This window comes from Populus trichocarpa, chromosome 5 (assembly GCF_000002775.5).
Source record: "Populus trichocarpa isolate Nisqually-1 chromosome 5, P.trichocarpa_v4.1, whole genome shotgun sequence".
Classification (NCBI taxonomy): Eukaryota; Viridiplantae; Streptophyta; class Magnoliopsida; order Malpighiales; family Salicaceae; genus Populus; species Populus trichocarpa.
The window spans coordinates 16,525,725-16,546,133 of record NC_037289.2 but is presented as its reverse complement, the minus strand read 5'-3'; the positions used below and the strand labels follow the sequence as shown (position 1 = coordinate 16,546,133).

The window sequence follows — 20,409 nt, the reverse complement described above, 5'->3', positions numbered from 1 at the left end:
GAAAAGAGGATAGATTAAGATCTTATTGTATAACCGGTTTGCATGATAGATATGTTTTAGAGAGCGTTTGGAAATGCGAACCAACCCGTCTTTTTAAAAAATTCAAATTGTTTTTTATTAAAAATAAATTTTTTTGTATGTTTTGGATTGTTTTTGATACGCTGATCTAAAAACTGATTTTTAAAAAATAAAAAAATATCATTTTAATGTATTTGGACACGAAAAGCACTTTGAAAAGCAACAGCAACCACACTTCAAACAGGACTAATGATGATTTTAGTGATCGCAGTGTTTTCAAATGTTATGAATTATAGATTTTGTGAAGAATTGGAATTTTCGTAATTTTTTGTTAATGGGTTTTTTTAAAAAAGAATATTACAAAAAGGTGAAAGTGGGCATTTATTTGTCGAGACTATCAATTTTTATTGGAACTTCGAGCCAGTCATAAGGGTAAAATCCGGGAAATTAAAACAAGAGGGAAAAGAAACGGAACGTTGTCGAAAGTCCGGGGACAAAAATTAAATCGTTGATGTTCTGATTATGATTATTTGTGTGTGCGTGTATATATTTATATATATATATTAAGTAGAATCGGGTCAACAAGAAGCCCGTCTAGCTCAGTTGGTAGAGCGCAAGGCTCTTAACCTTGTGGTCGTGGGTTCGAGCCCCACGGTGGGCGATAGCTATATCTTTTTCAAGCTTTGGTTTTCTTGGTGGTGGAAGGCATTCCCATAATGAAAGACCATTTTTTTTTTCTTTCTTTCTTGATAAGGGGTGGGAAACTGTTTATTATGAACGAGACCTGACCATTTTGCTACTGAAATTAGTTTCATTTTAATGTAAACTACATTTATATTTCATCATCTAATGAATCCATCTTGCTGTTAGAACCTTATCAAACTAGAGTTGTTTTTTCTATTTTAGCTTTTGAGGGTGTTTAAAAATGTAGTAGCTGTTGCTTTTCAAAGTTTTTTTTGTTTAAAAATATATTAAAATAATATTTTTTTTATTTTTAAAAAATTATTTTTTACATCAGCACATCAAAATAATTTGAAAACATAAAAAAAATTAAATTTAAATTAAAAAAATTAAAATTTCATGGAGTGCACTGGTTACTAAGAGAGCGTTTGGAAACGCGGGCCAACCTGCGTTTCCAAAAAATTCAATTTTGTTTTTATTAAAAAAAATTTAAAAGAAATTATGTTTTGAATCGTTTTGATGCGCTGATCTTAAAAATAATTTTAAAAAAATAAAACAAATATTATTTTAATATATTTCGGCATAAAAAACACTTTAAAAAACAACCGCAACCACACTCCCGAAAAGTCACTTAACGGTAACATGTGGTTTATTTCCAAGTTGGCTAGAACAGTATTATTGTACTTGTTTCTCCATGCAGCAGAAATTGTTAGGCAAAGGATGAACTAAACTAAATTAAAGTTAAGCAAAAACACTAAAACACTGGCTTTTATCTTTGTACATTATTGTTCGTCTTACAATGCTTCTTTTTTTATTCTTAAATTTTATTTCCTGGTTATTTCATCATTTTATTTTACACTTGATATTTTCATCCATTTATGTGTCCTAATTCGCTTTTATTTTCATTCTATTGTATATGCGAGGTCTCTCAAAGTATTTTCTCTGTTAATTAACCATCAATTTTATAAAAACAAAGTTTAATTTGTACCCAGGGAAAAAATATAAACCAGAATTAAGAAGAAAAACATCCATTTCGTTTTTACTGATCAAGAGGCATGGAAAACTATGGTTTAGTCCTTGAAGTTTAAAATTTTTACATATTTGGTCCTTATTATTTGATATTTTTTGTTTAGGTCCTAAATTTTAGTTTGTTTACATTTTGGTTCTTATATTGAAGGAGAGGGAGAGAAAGTCACCGAAAAAAAAGAGAAGGATAAGAAAATGTTCATTTGTCCATGTCCTAACAAAAAAAAAAAAATTAATATTGGTATCAATAAGCTTCTCTATTAAAATTGTTTGAAACTTTTGTATTGTTAAAAAAATAGATCCAAACTTGGGACTGTTTTTTTAATTAGTTTTCTTTTAGTTTGGGTTGATTTTATGGTATTTTAGGGTTCCAAATAAGTTTCCTTGGTTTCTAGGATTTTTCAAGTTTAATATAGGGTTTTTTAATCCAAGAATCCACAACTTGACTTTGCAGCTAATTAAGGTAGTTATTTGAAGGTGTTTGTTTTTGTGGTTACTTCTACTTTTAAAGCAAATCATAGAAAAAAACTGTTTGGTAAAGTATAAAACACGATTTACTATTTATGGGATCCAATATATTTTGCATTTAAAACGCAGGTTAATCGAAAGCAACTCCAAACTCCTTCTCTTCTTATATGACATATGTGCCGAGTGAATTAATTCACTCTGCATATAAAGTGAATAGTACAAAGTGAATTGTTCACGTGAACAATAAAAAATTCAATTTGTTTTATTTTTAATTTTATTTTATTCAAAAAAAACTAGTGTTTAACATTATTCAATGACACTACATAAATTAAAAGGAGATCGCATGATGGCGTAACATTTACAGGATTTGATCGTAATCTTAATTTTGTTCCTGATGATATTTTACCTGATTTTGTTGCACGCTCAAAAAACCATGAAAACTGTAGTCATTGTCGGATGAATTTCGTACGTGATGGAATTGTAGATAGTTTAATGGAATAATAAAAAATATTTTATATAAAATATTATTTATTTCATAATGTAATAACAGTAGTTAAATCTATAATATTTAAATTAAAAACCATCAATATTAATATATATATTTTTTAGTTATTTTATAACCTCAATTTAAAAAACATTATTAAACACATTAAATTACTTTTTGTTCAACCTCAATTTTAACTACAGTTTTAACCAAACATATATAAATATCAAACTAACCTCAACTAAAAATGTTTTTTATAAAATATTTTTTTTTAAAATTACAATCACAAAAATAAAGAAACTTAATTTATTATTTAAAACAGGTGACTCCATGTTGTCCGTTTAGTTTTTTTAAAAAAACAAATAATATATTTTTCATTTATTAAAAAATAGACAAAAAAAAGTTTAGGCGTGTCCGGCTTGATATTGCATCCCCATATGCGTTTAAGCTTCTTTTGGGGGCCAGGTGTTTGACCCAATCCTCCTAGGCCTAGTGCTTAGCCTTTTTTTTTATATCACCCTTCAATTATTTTTTTTCCTTTTCTATTTTAAATCAAGTTCATTATAATAAATAAAAATAATATTTAAAATATTATCCAATATTACCATGGTTTTTGAATAAAATCTCATTTTTTTTATAATTATATTAACAACTATTTTATCAACTGTTATATATAAATCTAATATGCAAATAATATTGTAATTAACTGTAAGCATTGGAAGCATTAAAGATCAGATAATAAATTATTTTAAAATTATATGATTAATCTAAATTTTGAAGCTGTTATTTTGTTAATAAACTTGTGAGTTGAGTTTTTCTATGCGTTAATTTATATTTGTTTGTGTAGTGACTAGATTATCTGAGGGAGCAATTTTTTGTCTAGAATTATAGTGATGTAATATTTTTTATTTTTTAAAATTTATTTTTAAAATTAGTATATCAAAATAATCTCTAATTACCAAATAAATATTAATCTAAAATAAAAAAAATAAAAAAATTTAATTAGGATGCCAACAATTGTTGTTTGATTGGCAAGCATCGAACATTTAAGCTTCTGATTATCTTAATTATCATCCTCTTATTTTCCTGCCGACAGACCTTTGGTGGCTTGGCAAATTCGCAGAAGTTCAACCTCTTCTAGCCCATAAAATGATCGTTAGTTGATGACATTGATGTCTAGGAAAACAAAATTCCAAGAGCTTATTCATTTTTTTATTTTAAAAATATTTGTGAAAAAAATATAAAAAATTATTTTTTTAATTTTTTCTTTTTTTTATATGATAATGTTAAAAATAATTATAAAAAATTATATTATTTTAATATATTTTAAAATAAAAAATATTTTTAAAAAACAACCGACTCAAAAGTGCCCTTCCTTGCTTTGTAATTCAAAACTATTGATGCCGCCCTTTATTGTGTTTTTGTTTCCCTGTTCTTCACATCACATAAACCTTCTACCACTCTTTCGGTTTGATCGAGTCACTGTAGTGATCCCGTCATCATGATATAAGAGTTGGCTAGTAGTAGTGGTCAATAAAATTGTTTCAATAAATAATTATTACATGGCCATTGATAATTAACAAATAATCAATAATTCCAAGATTTAAATAAAATAAAAAAAAATTCCTAGTAGGAGATTAAAAGGCACAATTTCATTTCTGCCAATAGTAGAAAAGACTTTGTCTGGAAAAAAAATAAATAAGTTAAAACAGTTTGTTTTTGTGTTTTAAAAGTGCTTTTGAAAAAATTTAAATTTTTTTTATTTTTTTTGTTTTAAATTAATATATTTTTAGTTTTTTCAGATTATTTTAATGTGCTAATATCAAAAATATTTTTTAAAAAATAAATAAATATTATTTTAATGTGTTTTACATATCAATACAAATATATGATATATAATTTTTTTTATTTAGTGGAAGATGGTAATACTATTTTGATTTGCCAATTAATTTTAATCCTAGCCCTTTGCATATGGCATTATTATATTTTTATTTAATATATGTATGATTTTATATATTTTTAATATAAATTCTTTCATAGGTTTATTTTTTTTTGCCTTTTCTAATATGTGTTTCCTATTTAATCTTTTCCCTTATTATACTATTATTTTAATCTTTTCCCTTATTATACTATTATTTTTTCTTTTTCGATTTAATACTCAATCGCGTGGTTTCTATATAACATATTCAATGTCTATTTATTATATAGTTTCTTTTATATACTATCATAACTTTTCTTTTTATAGCACCATAAAGAGACTCGTTGATTATAAATAGACAATGAATCCTTCAATCAAAAGGGTTCAAAATCTTCATTCTTTACTTAATATTTATTTTTAAAGTATCTCTCTGTAATATTATTGTATTTTCTCTAAAAAAATCATTGATTTAATCATGAGAGAGTCCTCAAATTCACCAAAAGAAAATCTTTTGCAAGTATCAAACACCCCCGCTCTTAGCCAACTTGGCTGAGAAGAATAGATTATATTGTCAGAATAAAGAGATTAACCGATTATCTAAAACATAAGCTTTGCCTCCAAGCTACTTAGATAAATATAATTACCAAAATCCCTTTATAATTTTTTTTATTAAAAAAACTCATCATGATATTTTTAATGAGAAAACAGTCAAATTAAATGGAGAAATTTAAAATATAAGAAAAAATTGAAAAATAATCATATATTAAGATATATTTTCAAGTTATAACTACCAAATAAAATAGTATTTATCATCAAATTAGATAAAGTATATATCAGTAAAAATGGTACAGGATTCGCCTTGTTAAATTACACTCCTGACCTCAGAAGGAATGTCTTCAAGCTTTCACTGGTAAATTTGCTAGGTTTTATAGAAGAAACAAGGGAGACTTCATATTATTATTTTATTTTCCTACGATATATTTCAAGCAATTTCTCTAGAAAATTGATAAACACTTTTTTAAATAAATACACATTGTTCAACACTTGCGCGGGGCAAGGTTTCTACTTTCTGTACAAGTGGTATTATAGTATTAAACAACTGTGATGTGCATAATCTATTTCCCAACCAATTAAACAGCGATAATCATTATTTGTAAGGAAAGGATAATATAGAAAAATCATAAAACCTAGGCAAGTGGATGTTATGGCTTCTTTAAGGAATCTCTAATCTTGTTCGTTGGGTATGTTCCAAGGTAGGTTACATTACATGGCATACCAATGTGTGGGACACAATTCTCTTATCCACTAGTTTATTTTTTTTTATTTTTTTTTTTTTGATTTACGTGGGGTGTCCGGGCCAGCTTACGCGCACCACGACTATTCCCCACGGCCCACTGGACATCCTGCAAGCCCAGGAGCAGGTAAGGCACCGCGGGGGTGACAGGCGTGCACATAGAGGGTCGAACCCGGGACGGGGGCGGAACAAGTCACACGGTTAACCACAGCAGCTAGACCCTCAAGTGCATCCACTAGTTTATTTTACTGTGTTTTATCGTAGGCTAAATTAATATTTTTTAAAATATATAAAAAAATATTAAGAGCATAAGAATTTTTTTTATAATGTTATTAAACTCGAGTAAGAAGATAAATCTTGAAATACCTTGACTTGGATCCTTGCGTGAGTTTTCAATTTAACTATATAATAGCTAACTCGATGCGAATTGGTTTATTTAATAGGTTAAAAGAAAACCATATGATTGGAAAAGACATGGATCATCTAAAAAAATCAAAAAGAATTTTTTAGAAAAAGTATTAAGACAATGTCATATTAGATGACTCCAAACACGCACGACTTGGTTCATGAACTTGGTTGGGTTTAATATTTTTTTAAAAAAATAATTTTTACTTAATTATATGATAGAAATTAGATGCTTGTAATTTTGAGTATCAATTCTAAAATAGATGTTTATTAGAGACCGTGACAACCCTAAACAAAGTAGGAAAAAAACTATCCATGAAGTCTATTTCCCAAGCAATTCAATATTGATGTATGAAATATGAAAAAAAAAAAGTTTTTAAATTATTATCAAAATTAAGTAAAACATCAAATTACCCCTAAGCCGACCATTAAACCCCTAAAGTCAAGCTTTAAAAGTGATTTGGTTTTTTTATAAAAAGAACTTAATTAAGTGTTGTTTTTTGCATTTAGCATTATAGTAGATTAACTTTGCAAAAAAAAAAAAGACATCAATAACCTCGATTAATTAAAAAATAGCTAATTCACAGTAATTAAAGGAGGGTAAATATGAAAGTCGTTGTAGGAAAAACTGTTAAATTGACTATTTCAGCCTATACTAATTAAGCTGAATGAATCTTCTAAACCTTAGTTAATATTCAAATCTGTAACCCGTGAAATTAAAAACCTAAGTTCAATTAAGAATTTTAATTGTCAATTAATTTAATGCTAAATGATAAAATTAAAAATAAAATCTTAAATACAAAAATAACCAAAGCAAAAAAAAAAAAAGAGTATCAAATATGGAAGGAGAAAAAAAATGAAGGTGTGAAATTGAAAAAGAGAAAAATTCAAAAACTATCTTAAATAGAAAAAGAAATTAAAAAAGGATCAAATTTGATAGAAAAAAAATTAAAGGAAGATCCAATTGAAAAAAAAAAAAGAGAAATGAATAAAAATAAAACAAATAGAAATCAAAATGAGGGACAAAATCAAAAGGAAAAATAACTTGAAAGGTTGATTTGAAAATTGTGGAGGGCAAGACACATGTTTCCAAGTGAAAAGAGAAAAGAAAAGAAAAGAAAAGAAAAGAAAAGGGATGTTGGCGATGCATAAGAGGTCCAGCGACTACACGCGCCATACAAGGTGAAAGAGGAGGTGGAGACCAATCAAATGACGTGGCACAATCAATTTTTCTTCCACCGGATTCAGTTGCACGGGCCGCCTAATGGTGAATGACGCGTTCAATGCATGCATCAGTAGCTTTTTGTGTTTTTTTTTAAATACAGCTTTACCCTCAGGACTCAAATATTATTACAAAAAACCCTCATACAATTACAAATTAGCCCTTCAATTTCAATGCATCCATCGACACTTTTTGTGTTTTTTTTCAAAAATACAACTCTATTCTCATGACCTAAATATTATTATAAAAAAACCATCATACAATTACAAATTAGCCCCTCAATCAAAGCTTTTGAAAATTTGAATCCAAGTTATACTATAGCAAAAAAAATAAAATGCCAGAAAAGACCTGGACTAGAGTTAAATGATTTTTTTTTCTTTTAAGAGTGGAAAAATAATTTTACTGTACAAAAACATAATAAAAAGACAAAGACACCCCTAAATAAATCTCAAATGATAAATGAACCAAAAAAAATTATTTTACCCTTAAAAAAACAGTTGCAATCTAAAAGTTTTTTCAATGATAAAATTATCATTTTACCGTTACAATTCATAATAAACAAATATATATATAATGATTTTTACTATATATTTTTAGCTTTTTTCTTTAATTTCCTTTTCAACAATTAATTAACGCCTTAAACGGAGTTCATTTTCCAAATTTTGTAGTTGTATTGGTAATGGTGATTAGTGATAGTAAATGTAATGTAATGTGATGTAAGCAGGCAATTGGCGGGCCGCCTTTTCAACCTCACGTGAAAGCTGATGCTTTGGCACACGACCCTCGAAATGATGTGGTGTCAAGTGTTGAATGGGCATCTCAAGGTCACCCATTTTGGTTGCTCGCTCACATGGGTGGTGGAGTAGCGGAAACGATTCATTTCTTGAATAGAAAGAGGAAGCAATATTATTCTACAAAAAAAAAAAAAAAAAAAAAAAAAATATATATATATATATATATATATATATATATATATCAATTAACAGTTCTAAGTTCTAACGTAAATAATGGCATGTGAACGCAGTTTGGAAAACGGAAAATAATCTCAGTCACCGGCTCAAAACCGTCATCTGGCCGTAACGGAAAACGCTCATGCTAAGCAGAGGAAAGAAAAATCCCAGGGCGGTACGAAATTCAAATTTAGCACTGGAGAAATAATTAAATAGTAATAATAATAAAAAAAACCCAACAACAGCTGTGCATCCAAGAATCATTTTTAACTCTATATATTTTTTTTCTCTTTGCTTTTAAAACAGAGGAAGAAAGAAAGAGTAGCTGCTACACTACCCTCTGCCCGCTCGCTCGTTCTCTCTCTCTTAAAATCCCCTTCTCTCAGAAAGCTAAGCCAACCATAAAAACAGAAAATTCTAGAGTAGAGATCAGGTCACCAGAATCAAGGACATCGTAGTCATTTCCCTCAGATCCATCCATTTTCTCTCCCTGAAAGACACATAGGAAAACCAAGGGGAGACACTCTCCTCTTATACACATTCATACTGTCTGAAAAGGCAAGCGAACAGCTGTTCTTTCTAGTTCAACCATTCTTATTTACCTTCTTGGTTTTGTTTTTTTTTTTTTTTAAATAATGGAGAGGAGCACTCCGGTTAGGAAACCACACACTTCCACTGCAGATCTGCTCACGTGGTCCGAGACTCCGCCACCTGATTCTCCCTCCGTTGGCTCCGCTCCTCGCCCTACTCGGTCCCACCAGGTCGCTCCCTTTTTTCTTTCTTTTTTAAATTCTTAACTTGTTAGTTGATTAATTTTTTTGGTGATTGATTTATAGCCTTCAGATGGGATCAGTAAGGTGGTGTTTGGAGGCCAAGTTACCGAGGAGGAGTTCGAGAGCTTAAATAAACGGTGAGATCTGCCTGCCTTCTTTTGTTTTTTCTGTCCCGTTACTTTTCATGGATCTTAATAATTCATCTTTATTTCCATTCTAAACTATCTAAATTTGGCTTTGATAAGAAACGGAGAAAGAAAAGATTTTTTTTTTGTCTAAAATTGGAAGAGTTGTCATTATTATTATTTTTTCGCACAATGGGGGTCTTATATATAATTCTAGTTACTTTCTGTTGAATTTGAACCATTTTGTGCGATATATATAATTCTAGTTACTGTCTGTTGAATTTGAACCATTTTGTGCGTGATTAATCCATCTTGTTGTCCTTAGATCTGTTGAAACATACATTTCCATCAGATTTCACAGAGCTTAAAAAATATGTTTACTCATAAGGTGTGTGTCAAAAAATTTGTTTTACACATCTTACTTCTAACATTTGTTCCTTTTGACTTATAATCCTCTCTAATTTTATGTTACTCTTTGCCAATATTCTCATTGAAGTAGTATAATAATCTCTACCGAGTTTTTTTAAAGTCATTGATATTGCTTTTAACAATTCTAGTTTTTTAGGTTTATTTCAAAATATTGAAACAACCATTTTCAATATTGTTTTCTTAGTAGAAAATTAAGTGATGGAGTCTTTGATGGCCGTGGGGTTGTCAAAATCTCTGTTTTCTGATACTAAAAAAACTGCAGTGATGTACAGTCATTCTGCACCTTGTTGTTGTTCATTGTTTTGAGGTTTCCATGTGAGGTCTTTGAATTGGCTGGCTTTGAAATTTTCAGGAAACCTTGTTCTGGGTATAAAATGAAGGAGATGACTGGCAGTGGCATTTTTGCAGCCAATGGAGAAGATGATACTGCCGAATCTGGCAGTGCCAACCCCATTCCTAACAGCAAAACAGGATTGCGAATGTACCAGGTACCTATTACATTGTTCTTGGTTAATTTTCTTCTAGCTTACGCACCACTCTTTGCCCACATTAAAGTAATTTCGCTAAATGATATGATGACTTGTGTTTCTGTATTTTGATTTCGGGAACTGCCAGCAAGCAATTGCTGGAATCAGTCACATTTCATTTGCAGAGGATGATAGTGTTTCTCCCAAAAAGCCTACTACTCTGCCCGAGGTAGCAAAACAACGGGAGTTAAGTGGAACCTTAGAAAGTGAATCCGATGCCAAGTTGAAGAAGCAGATCTCCGGTGCCAAGTCCAAAGAGCTCAGTGGACATGACATCTTTGCACCCCCTCCTGAAATTTTACCACGGCCGACAACTGTGCGTGCTTTGGCTTTGCAAGAAAGCATCCAATTGGGTGAACCGTCTCCGCATGATGTAAGTGCTTCTATCAATCTTTTAATTTGAGTTCGTGTGGATGCATAAGCAAAGTGTTCTGGTTTCTCCCAATCCCTTTTCCTCTCTTGCTTTGCAAGGGAATTTAATCGACCAAATGAATTGGTTGGGGGACATGGTAATGGTTGTCATACATGCAGGCCAAAGATTTATTGTTCTAAATTTTTAGGTTATATTCGCCTAAGCTTAGAATGACTGCTTAAATAAATGGACTTTGTTTACTAGAGGAAGTATATAATTTCCTCGCAGCAGGACTGACCTGCTCTGTAGGTTTGAATTAAAGCCTAACTGGTTATGTGTTTTGCTGGAATTTTTTAGCCTGTTGGAGGTCAGCAGCCTAGCGAGGAATCAGTAGTGAAGACAGCAAAGAAAATTAATAATCAGAAATTCAATGAACTTTCTGGAAATGACATATTCAAAGGTGATGCTCCTCCATCATCTGCGGAGAAACCTCTGAGTGTGGCAAAATTGCGAGAGATGAGCGGCAATGATATATTTGCTGATGGGAAGGTAGAGTCTCGAGACTTCCTAGGTGGCGTACGCAAGCCCCCTGGCGGCGAGAGCAGCATTGCCCTGGTTTAATTTATTAGGTCTAACCCCGTTATTTTATCACGCAGTGTCTGGTTGTGTTCATTGCTAGTGGGAATGTGTTCCAATATTATTTTGACCTTGCATTGTGGGTTTTGGGAATTATATTTTAGGTCTTAACACGCCAAACAGTGTTGTGGACTGTCTGCTAATTGGTTTGTGTGTCCATACTCGTGTTTTTTCAGTGCTTGTTTTAGTGAAGTACTTGGGCTGTTGACTAGATTTCATTTTGTACTTAGGATTATATTTGCCTTTGTTAATTGTTTGTGATTCATTCTGATGAACTATTTTCTTGTCCCCACTGAGCGCCTTTATAGCTCAGCAGAAGATTGTTCGGTGTTTGTTGAACCTTAAAAGTTGTAGCAGTTGGTGTTTGTCCTTTTTTATCATTTTCCCGACCTTTAAGAGTAGTCCAGAGGACAAGAAATCCATGAAGGGATTGTCTACAATATCTGTAATCGTAGTTTTGTAGTGCTCAGATTGTCGTGTTTGCGCTCTGCACTTCAGTCCACTGTTTTAAAGCTGAACAACACCTAGTAAGTAGTTGACTTGTGACTCCGAATTTAAATACAAATAAAAGGAGAATTTACTTTATAATCTAGTAAAAAACCTGGGTTTATCTAGAAAAAATTAGTTAAAACCTGTTTATTGTTTTAAACCCCTTTATATCCTCCACATTTCTTTCAGTTAATGTTCACGAACCAACAATTATTTTAGAAGCCGTGGCTTTATATGATACTTGGATATAACATGCTTTCTTCGAATTAATTACTAGACCTCACAATGTCATCAATGTTCTAGAATGCTCTTATATCTTTTCTGAACTAGCAGAAAGGCACGGTCCATGTGTTAATTGTTCATTAAATGGTTATAACTATACAATATGATATTATCTTATTGATGGTATATATCCAACATGGTCGACTTTGGTAAATATAATTCCATCTCCACAAGGAAAAAAACAAAAAGTTCTTTCTCGCAGTTTAAGAGTCTGCAAAAGATGAAGAGCAAGCTTTTGGTGTGCTATAGGCACGGTTTGTTTACCATAATTCTCGTGAACCGAATGTTTTTGGAATCAAGAAATACTCGGTGATACTATGAAAGTGTGTATTATAAAGCATAATATGTTCATCGAAGATGAGCGATATGTTGATACACTGACTTTAACTATTAATTAAATGATCAAATTCTAATTATATCACCTTACATCTAAATTGTTTAAATCCATTCAAAAAAAATATATTTTTTATTAACGTGAATGCCCGGGTCAGTCTGCGCGTGTTTCGACTAATTTCACATATCTTGAAGCTAATAACTATATAAGCGTCTGGTGATTTTTAATAAACAAATCTAAAATCTGATCAATTGAGTTAAACGGAAAAACTCATTCACAACTTAAGTTGACCTTATGGTTCACTGAAATGGAAAAATTGTACTATGTTTTTGAGCATTCATGGAAAAAATACATATGTTAACATCTAAGGATTTCCTTAATTGAAACATGTAGAAGTTACCTTATGGTTCTGTGTCAAGATAAGCAGCTCAACAACATAGTTAGTCCTATAAAAATACAAGAAGAAGAAATTGACAAGAAAAATAGACAGAGAGCGAAGTTCTAATGAAAATCAGAAAGCTCAAAGCTATTGGCGATGCATATCTCACTGTACAAAGTAAAGACTGATATGAGTAGCATGTCCAAGAGAAAAACAATACTCAAGAAGGTAAATGGAATTCAGAGCTTCAAAGTAAGATCAGGTGCTGATGAATATGTTCTTGGTAGCAGTGCCCTTGCTTCAAATTCATAATCGGACTTTGATACAACTCTTAACCTGATTAATATAGTTGTCTATGTATATAACTAGTTAATTTAATTGAAAATTAAGTTTTATAATTTATTTTAATTTAACTTATATGATGTTCTATCGATCTCATGATTTAGATTTTTTTATTGTATTTTTTTTTAAATTGATTTTTTTTCATTCTTATCATTTAACAATAGATTGATTAAGAATTAAACTTTATAATTTATTTTGATTTATTTTATATAAGGTTATTTCAATCTCATGACTTGAATCACAGGTTTAAGAGGTTAGCTTGGGTTAACTCAAGTTATTTTTTTAGTTTGCTTTATACGAGGTCATCTTGGTCTCATGACTTAAGTTATGAGTTTAGCAGGTTAACTCGAGTTGACTCAAATTGTTTTTTTATGTCCTTTTTTTTCATTGATTTTTTTCTTTAATTCCATCATTCAACATTGAGTTTATTGAGAATTGAGCTTCATAATTTCTTTTGATTTGCTTTTTATGAGGTTATCTCAGTCTCATAACGCAAATTATGGATTTGGTAGGTTAACATGGGTTGGCTTAGATATTTTTTTTTGTCTTTTTTATTATTTTTTTAATTTCATCCTTCAACATTGGATTGATTGTGAATTGAGTTTCAAATTTGTTTCAATTTGTTTTCTATTGTATTATCATGGTCTCATGACCCGGATCGCGGATTTAGCTGGTTAACTCGGGTCGATTCAATATGTTATTGTCTCAATATTAAAAAAAAAAAGGATGTCATCTTGATTTTTTTAGTTAAACTATATTTTTACCAGTTATTTAGATTATCTTTACATTTGCTCAATCGATCTGATCTCATCAGATCTGATCTCATCAGATCAACTCCTATATAATTAATTTTTTTTATTAAGAAGATGTTCTATACTTTTTTTTTTTTTTTAATCTTAGGAAGATGTTAGTAATGTCCTACACTTTTTTTTTCATTAATTTTTTTATCAACCTACAGAGTAGCATCGACTAAAAAATTTATAGTTTTATAAATTTTATCACTCCACGGAAGATCTATCGGTTGTTTAATTACAAATTCACCATTCCATTGGTGGTTTTACATACTGGTGTTGTATCTAGCTAGCGAGTGGATCTTCAGATCGAATTTAACTGCAGGACTGTAATCCACGATCGAGAAAAAGCATGGACAAGAATTGCAGATTAATTTTTGAAATCTCACATGCTTAAATTTACTTGTGAGAAAGATTATGAAATCAAAAGGAAAGATCAAGAATAACTGGTTTTTTTTTTTCCTGCAAGAACGAGAAAAAGAATTTACTAAACAGCTACAGTTTGTACACATATACTTGGAAAACTCTATTAATCCATTTAAAGTAAACATCCTGCATTATTGGCCGTTTTGATGACTTTTTACTATATTTAAAAAAAAAAGAAAATGATTTGTATGTCATATTTAATAGTTGAATTGGACAGAATATAATTTTAAAAAATGTCAATCAAAATATCTTATAGTCAGAGTTGATAATTTGCTAATCAAACACTTATTTTTATTTAAAAATGTTTTGACTTTAAAATTTTTATTAGTGATTTTTCTATTAAATTTATTTAATATAACAAAAAAAAACTTGTCTCTTTACTATAACAAAGAAGAGAAGTGATTATAATTTAATGGTGGTATAAAAACTAGACCTAATGTTGGGAGTATCATATCACTTAGAGTCCATGCTGTAAATTCTATTCTAAAAATAAATTCATGAAAATTAGTAATATAAGATGAACTCATTGATACATGTAATATCCATAAAAATTTAGCCCAACTTAATATATCCAACCCGCTTATATCTAATAAAAATAAATATACCAAGTTTATAATTTATAAAATATTAAAATTTGAATTAGATATAATTATAATAAATACAAACCGACCCAACTACATCACCACTAATAAAATTGGTTCTGAATTTCTATAGCTTCGGGTTCAGGCTCACTTTCGAGGTTTAGATTGGTGGTGATCATGGTTTTTTTAACTCTTGCTAGGCCTTTTTATTGAGAGTGCTTGTTATTCTCCCTCTTATGCGTTGAGTCAGCCTATGCTAAAATGGTTTAGCAGACTTACACTTATTTTTTTTATTCCTTCCTTGTTTTAAATGTTGGACGTCCAATCTCTAACTGAAAAGCTTTGTTTTTCGCTGAAGAAGACAGAGAAAGGATGACATCACCTGGATGCTTTCCTTCTATCACTTCCACTACTAAACATCTCTATACACATCACATTTTTCGGTTACTTCGTTGCACAAAGAAGCTCTGCCACACAATTGAGTGAACAAGTTAAATCTTACTGTGGGGTTTTCTTTCTTTCTCTCTTTTTTTCTTGGCTTTCATATGCAAGTAGATAAAACGAAAGGCGAGATGCAAACAACATACCCATATGCGCCTGCCAGTGATTAGATGAATTGAGCTTTGAAAGCCTGCCAGTGCCAAAGTTTGATATGCGAGCTTCCGTATTCGAAATCGAGCAAAAGGTTTTTATGTTTTGATGAACAAGTAGGGGTGAAATATCGTGGTGCATGCAAGCCACCCCAGCCACCCCATGAGCAACGCCTTAGTAGACAATATTTAGCCTCTTGTACCAATCCAATTCTTTAGCTTCTTCATCGTTTCTCGAGATTGTAGCCAAAAATATTTACCCTCAGTTCGTCTTAGTGGACAATATTTACCCTCTTTGAAGGCTTGTCATAACCTAAAAACGGGTACCATGAATGCAAACTGATACCATATATTCGTGCTTAACATCTCGGGAGTTGCAAAGATAAAGCACCTTGTTTGCTGTTATATCTGTACTCAACACACGTACGACACAAACATACCTAATGGCGCCAGTTTTCATATTCATTTGGATCTGGATTGATCCTTTTCGCCCTGAATCTTCCCTCCAGTTCAAACGTGTCAAAGAATGGAAAGGGCTGGCAGGATTGGTAGTCAATCTGTCAATGCAGCCACTTCCATGGAAACTAAAACCTGCAGAAGTAGATTCCAGGACCAAAGCCTCATCCAGAACAACTTCATGAGAATCAAAATATTCAAATACTTAGTTCAATAATTTGCACAGAATTGACAATCTTTCTGCTGCTTCGGTAGAAAAGAGGGAATCTAGAACTTAAAGACAGCTCTTTATCAGCTTGCTCATGCATTACTATTGGTTGGTGGAGTGCTAGAAGTACTTGATAAAAAGCACAGCATCACCGGGCCAAATCAAGACAATGTCACAGTAAAGTTGTTAAAACACCAGATTGGCCAGCATTAATATGAAATCGTTGATGGCAGAGTAGCAGCGATAGCTGGTGCATCCTCTTCCAGTCAGCATCATTCACACTTCCTAAAAAACACTATATAAGGCCAATATAAATGAACCATGAGAAATCATATTGATTAGAACATTTAGTAATAGAATTGGACACGACAATCATTACGGAAAGAGAGATCATTTAAGGGAAGTAATGAACCAAGGAATCACAGTGGGAAGGAACAAAGGAAAAGGAATCCACCCGGAGGTAGTAAAGTCTCGACAATGGCAAGCAACAAAGCTGGAATGTGAAAGCAATAGCATGTGAATGAGCAAGAAACACCTGAGAGACTCATACAGCATCAGGCAATGAGAGCAGGTACAAAAACTTCGATCAAGCCTAAATTTGGAGAGCAATGCACCAAGAACGTAGATATATGTAACCTTCAAAAGCATAAGTTGGTTAAATCCAACATACAATGTTTCATCCATCAAAAAGATAATTCTAGCATGTCATAAGTCTTACAAAAGGAACACACTACTCCACGAACGGAATTCCCAACATTCCTGCAAGGCAAGAAATCATAATACTAAGGGTCCAGCCACTAATGGAGAATATAATCAATAATCAAATTGCACGGGACTCACATCGGTATCATGTTAATGGGCTCAAGAATCAACTGGTTCATTGCAAGGTGAGACACTCTTTGAAGTAGGTGAGCGTTTGTTATCATTGCGTCCATTAGGACTTCCATCCCTAGGATGTGCCCTGTGTGGAGAAGGGCTCCTTGGAGAATTAGGGCTGAGCAAAGCAAGGAAGGCAGGTAAACATGGATCAAGTTTCCAATCAGATAAACAAATTACAAGCAATTTTGACGATGAGAAAAGCATAAGAATGATCTAATAATACCTTCCATTAGGTGAGCGTTTGTTATCATTACATCCATTAGGACTTCCATCCCTAGGATGTGCCCTGTGTGGAGAAGGGCTCCTTGGAGAATTAGGGCTGAGCCAAGCAAGGAAGGCAGGTAAACATGGATCAAGTTTCCAATCATATAAACAAATTACAAGCAATTTTGACGATGAGAAAAGCATAAGAATGATCTAATAATACCTTCCATTAGGTGAGTGTTTGTTATCATTACGTCCATTAGGACTTCCATCCCTAGGATATGCCCTGTGTGGAGAAGGGCTCCTTGGAGAATTAGGGCTGAGCCAAGCAAGGAAGGCATGTAAACATGGATCAAGTTTCCACAAATTACAAGCAATTTTGATGATGAGAAAAGCATAAGAATGATCTAATAATACCTTCCATGAGACTGGCTCCGACGGTGTCGTTTCTCATCATGTCCTCTACCATATTCTTTGCGATGATCTGGGCTGTGGCTCACGCTTCGGGGATGATAATCTCTATCCCTACCTCGATACCCATCACGGTCATAACGATCCTTGCTTCTACTGCGACTTCTCCTTCTGTAATCCCTATCCTTGTCCTTGTCCCTATAGCCATCTCGATACCTGAAAAATATTTGGTGAGACACCACAAGCAGTGAAACTACAATATCACTATGTCACATTTACAAGCTTTAAGGTGGAATCAATTTGCAAGATGATGGCATCTCCTCGTAAATGTTCATTTAAAACCTAAATCCTCCACAATACAAACAAAATGCAAGCCAAAGTCTGGAGAAGATCCTCACCTTGGACGAGGGCTGCGGCTTCTGGACCTACCTTTAATCTTTGAAGATGATTCCACTATCCTCCCACTCCGACTGAAAATATAAACAAAACAACTAAATTAAAATGGAAAAAACCTGAAGCAACAATTACTTGAAGAAGAAAATGCAACTTCTCAATCAGTTTTAATCAAAAATATCCTGGTGTAAAATAATCATATAGCAAACAAAAGTAGAAAACTAAATTTGAAAACAAGAGAACACAAAGGGAAAAAAAAGATTTCACCAAGGTAAAGAAAGATAACATACTCCACAGAAGGGGAAAAAGAACAAGTAGAAAGCTTCCATCTAATTGATGTAGTTGGGCTTGCGATAACAAATGATTCTGAACAGTCAGGTGTGGGTTTATCACAATTATATGAGAACCTGCCCCAGACAGATTACATGGATAGCCTGGCAGATACATTTATGGACCAGTGAGACAAATCTAGGTCTAAGAAAAAGTATGGTCGCGCCATACCAGAATAACAACTCAAAAGGACCATAACTTTTGATCTGATCATTGGATCAAACTCAAATTTTTATAGGAGTTTCCGGAGGCTGTTTTCCTTAGTGTAGCATGGAATCGCTACTCCAACCATCGAATCTTTAGATTCTGAAAATGCCATGAGGCCTCGGTTTTGGCAGTTTTTGTGATTTTCCTTATTATTTTCAGATTTCATGCTTCTTTCCTTTGTAATTTCAGATTTTTATTTTGTTTTCTAATTGAGATAGGATTTTTGGCTTATTTAAGGCTTTGTATACCTCCTAAGAAGGGGCACTTGAGGATTGTTATTTTAGAGAATAAAACCTACAAACTTGAGGTTCATATCTGCAGCCCCTTTCAATCATTAAAATTCATGTGTTCTTTCTTTGTTTGTTGTCGTCTTTAGCTTCCGTCTACATCACTAACATAGACCCGAGAACAAAAATTTAAATAGAGTAACACGTACGGTTGTTTGCTAGTTACAGGCAAAATAGCTCTCGTTTGGATCAATAGTAATGTATTACCTAATCCAAATTGTAGATTCTTTGCACAGCTGCAGGCGCTAGAAGTCTCATAATTTGTTCATTATTAACAAAACAAGCATCCAAATTAACATTTTTTCTTCCCCATTAAATAAACTCAAAACAAGTTAAGAGAGTTTTAACTACTCACATTCGCTCAGCGTTGGGCCCATACTTAGCGAATTGCACCATAATCTCTCTCCCATCTACAACTCTCCCTAACAAAAAAAATCCAAAATACAAATTAATAACCTTAAATTTCCAAAATAATAATAATAACAACAACAGAATACAACAATTTGAGTGTATAAAAAAGTATAAACACTAACCATCAAGCCTATCAACTGCTTTCTGCGCCTCTTCAGCGTATTTATACCTCACAAACGCAAAGCCTCTCGATTCTCCAGTCCTTTCGAAAAACAATCATTACTACACACACATTTATATACAAAAAAGTGTATGCATAGGTTTATTTATATACCTCCGATCGCGGGGTATGAATACATCGACTACCTTGCCGTACTTGTCAAAGAGAGGGAAAAGATCGTCGGCAGTGGTTCCTGCGAGAGAGTAAGAACAGAGAGTTATGAATTATTAACATCATGGTACCCAAATTAAAGGGAAGAGTAAAACTGGAGAGAAGGGAAGGATAAATACGGAAAGTGATGTTGAGAACGAGGAGAGAAAAGGTGTCTCTGATATCTGGAGGACCAGATCGGCCGAAATGCGACATATCGCTGTGCGGCTTTGATGAGCTAGTGGGTGACGGAGTGAGGGAGTGAGGGAGTGAGTGTGTGTGTTCTGTGCGTGGCGGATTGGGGGCTAGGGTTTTGAATTTTGAGGAGTGGGAAAAATGGGATTGAAAAGTTTTTTTTTTTTTTGGCAAAAATAGTAGCAGTAGAAGAGTTTACGTAGCTGTCTGAGGTTGTTCTCTAAAATATTTTATTTTACTTGAAAATATATTATAATTTATTTTTTAAAAAAATTTTAATATTAATATATTAAAATATTAAAAAATTCAAAATTAAAATTTAAAAAAAAATATAATTTGACTACAATACTAAATACCACCTATATCTTGACGTATATACCCCTATTTTATTTTTAGAGTTACAAGAAGCTTCCTCCACTTGTTTCGTAAGTATTATTTTAAAACCCGATCCAATACTAGAGTAAGGTCCAGGTCATAGATTGAAATGGTCAATCAGGATTAATACTTAGGTGAAATAAATAATAATATTATTATTGGAATTGAAATGCTTACACATGCATAATAATATAATATATCAGTTTATAATATGAAAAAAT

General features: G+C 32.1%; 2 protein-coding genes and 1 non-coding gene across 12 annotated transcripts; 2 read left to right on the top strand and 1 right to left on the bottom strand.

The window, feature by feature from the left end:
- The first annotated feature begins 606 nt into the window (after positions 1-606).
- On the top strand, positions 607-679 carry TRNAK-CUU (transfer RNA lysine (anticodon CUU)). Its single transcript has one exon. It is a non-coding gene; the product is annotated as a tRNA-Lys (tRNA).
- Positions 680-8,772: 8,093 nt separating this feature from the next.
- LOC7468898 (uncharacterized) lies at positions 8,773-11,583 on the top strand. Its single transcript, XM_002307348.4, has 5 exons — positions 8,773-9,227; positions 9,303-9,376; positions 10,146-10,281; positions 10,409-10,693; positions 11,030-11,583. Exons 1-5 carry the CDS (start codon positions 9,102-9,104, stop codon positions 11,291-11,293), a joined length of 885 nt encoding a protein of 294 aa, XP_002307384.1. The 5' UTR covers positions 8,773-9,101; the 3' UTR covers positions 11,294-11,583.
- Positions 11,584-16,160: 4,577 nt separating this feature from the next.
- LOC7486602 (serine/arginine-rich splicing factor SC35) lies at positions 16,161-19,995 on the bottom strand. 10 transcript variants are annotated; one of them, XR_008059361.1, is made up of 12 exons: positions 19,759-19,967; positions 19,583-19,661; positions 19,431-19,510; positions 19,253-19,319; positions 18,079-18,150; positions 17,687-17,896; positions 17,493-17,588; positions 17,289-17,384; positions 17,027-17,180; positions 16,905-16,945; positions 16,722-16,822; positions 16,161-16,481 (listed from the first exon to the last, which is right to left on the bottom strand). XR_008059361.1 is itself a non-coding variant. In XM_052453393.1 (10 exons), the coding sequence occupies exons 1-9, from the start codon at positions 19,832-19,834 to the stop codon at positions 17,048-17,050; spliced, it is 909 nt and encodes a 302-aa protein (XP_052309353.1). In that variant the 5' UTR covers positions 19,835-19,995; the 3' UTR covers positions 16,161-16,945; positions 17,027-17,047. The 10 variants fall into 10 exon arrangements, 3 of the variants coding, with proteins under 3 accessions (XP_052309353.1, XP_024456216.1, XP_052309354.1); XR_008059362.1 differs by having other exon boundaries at positions 16,161-16,471; XR_008059364.1 differs by having other exon boundaries at positions 16,641-16,945; positions 19,759-19,995.
- Between the last annotated feature and the right edge of the window lie 414 nt (positions 19,996-20,409).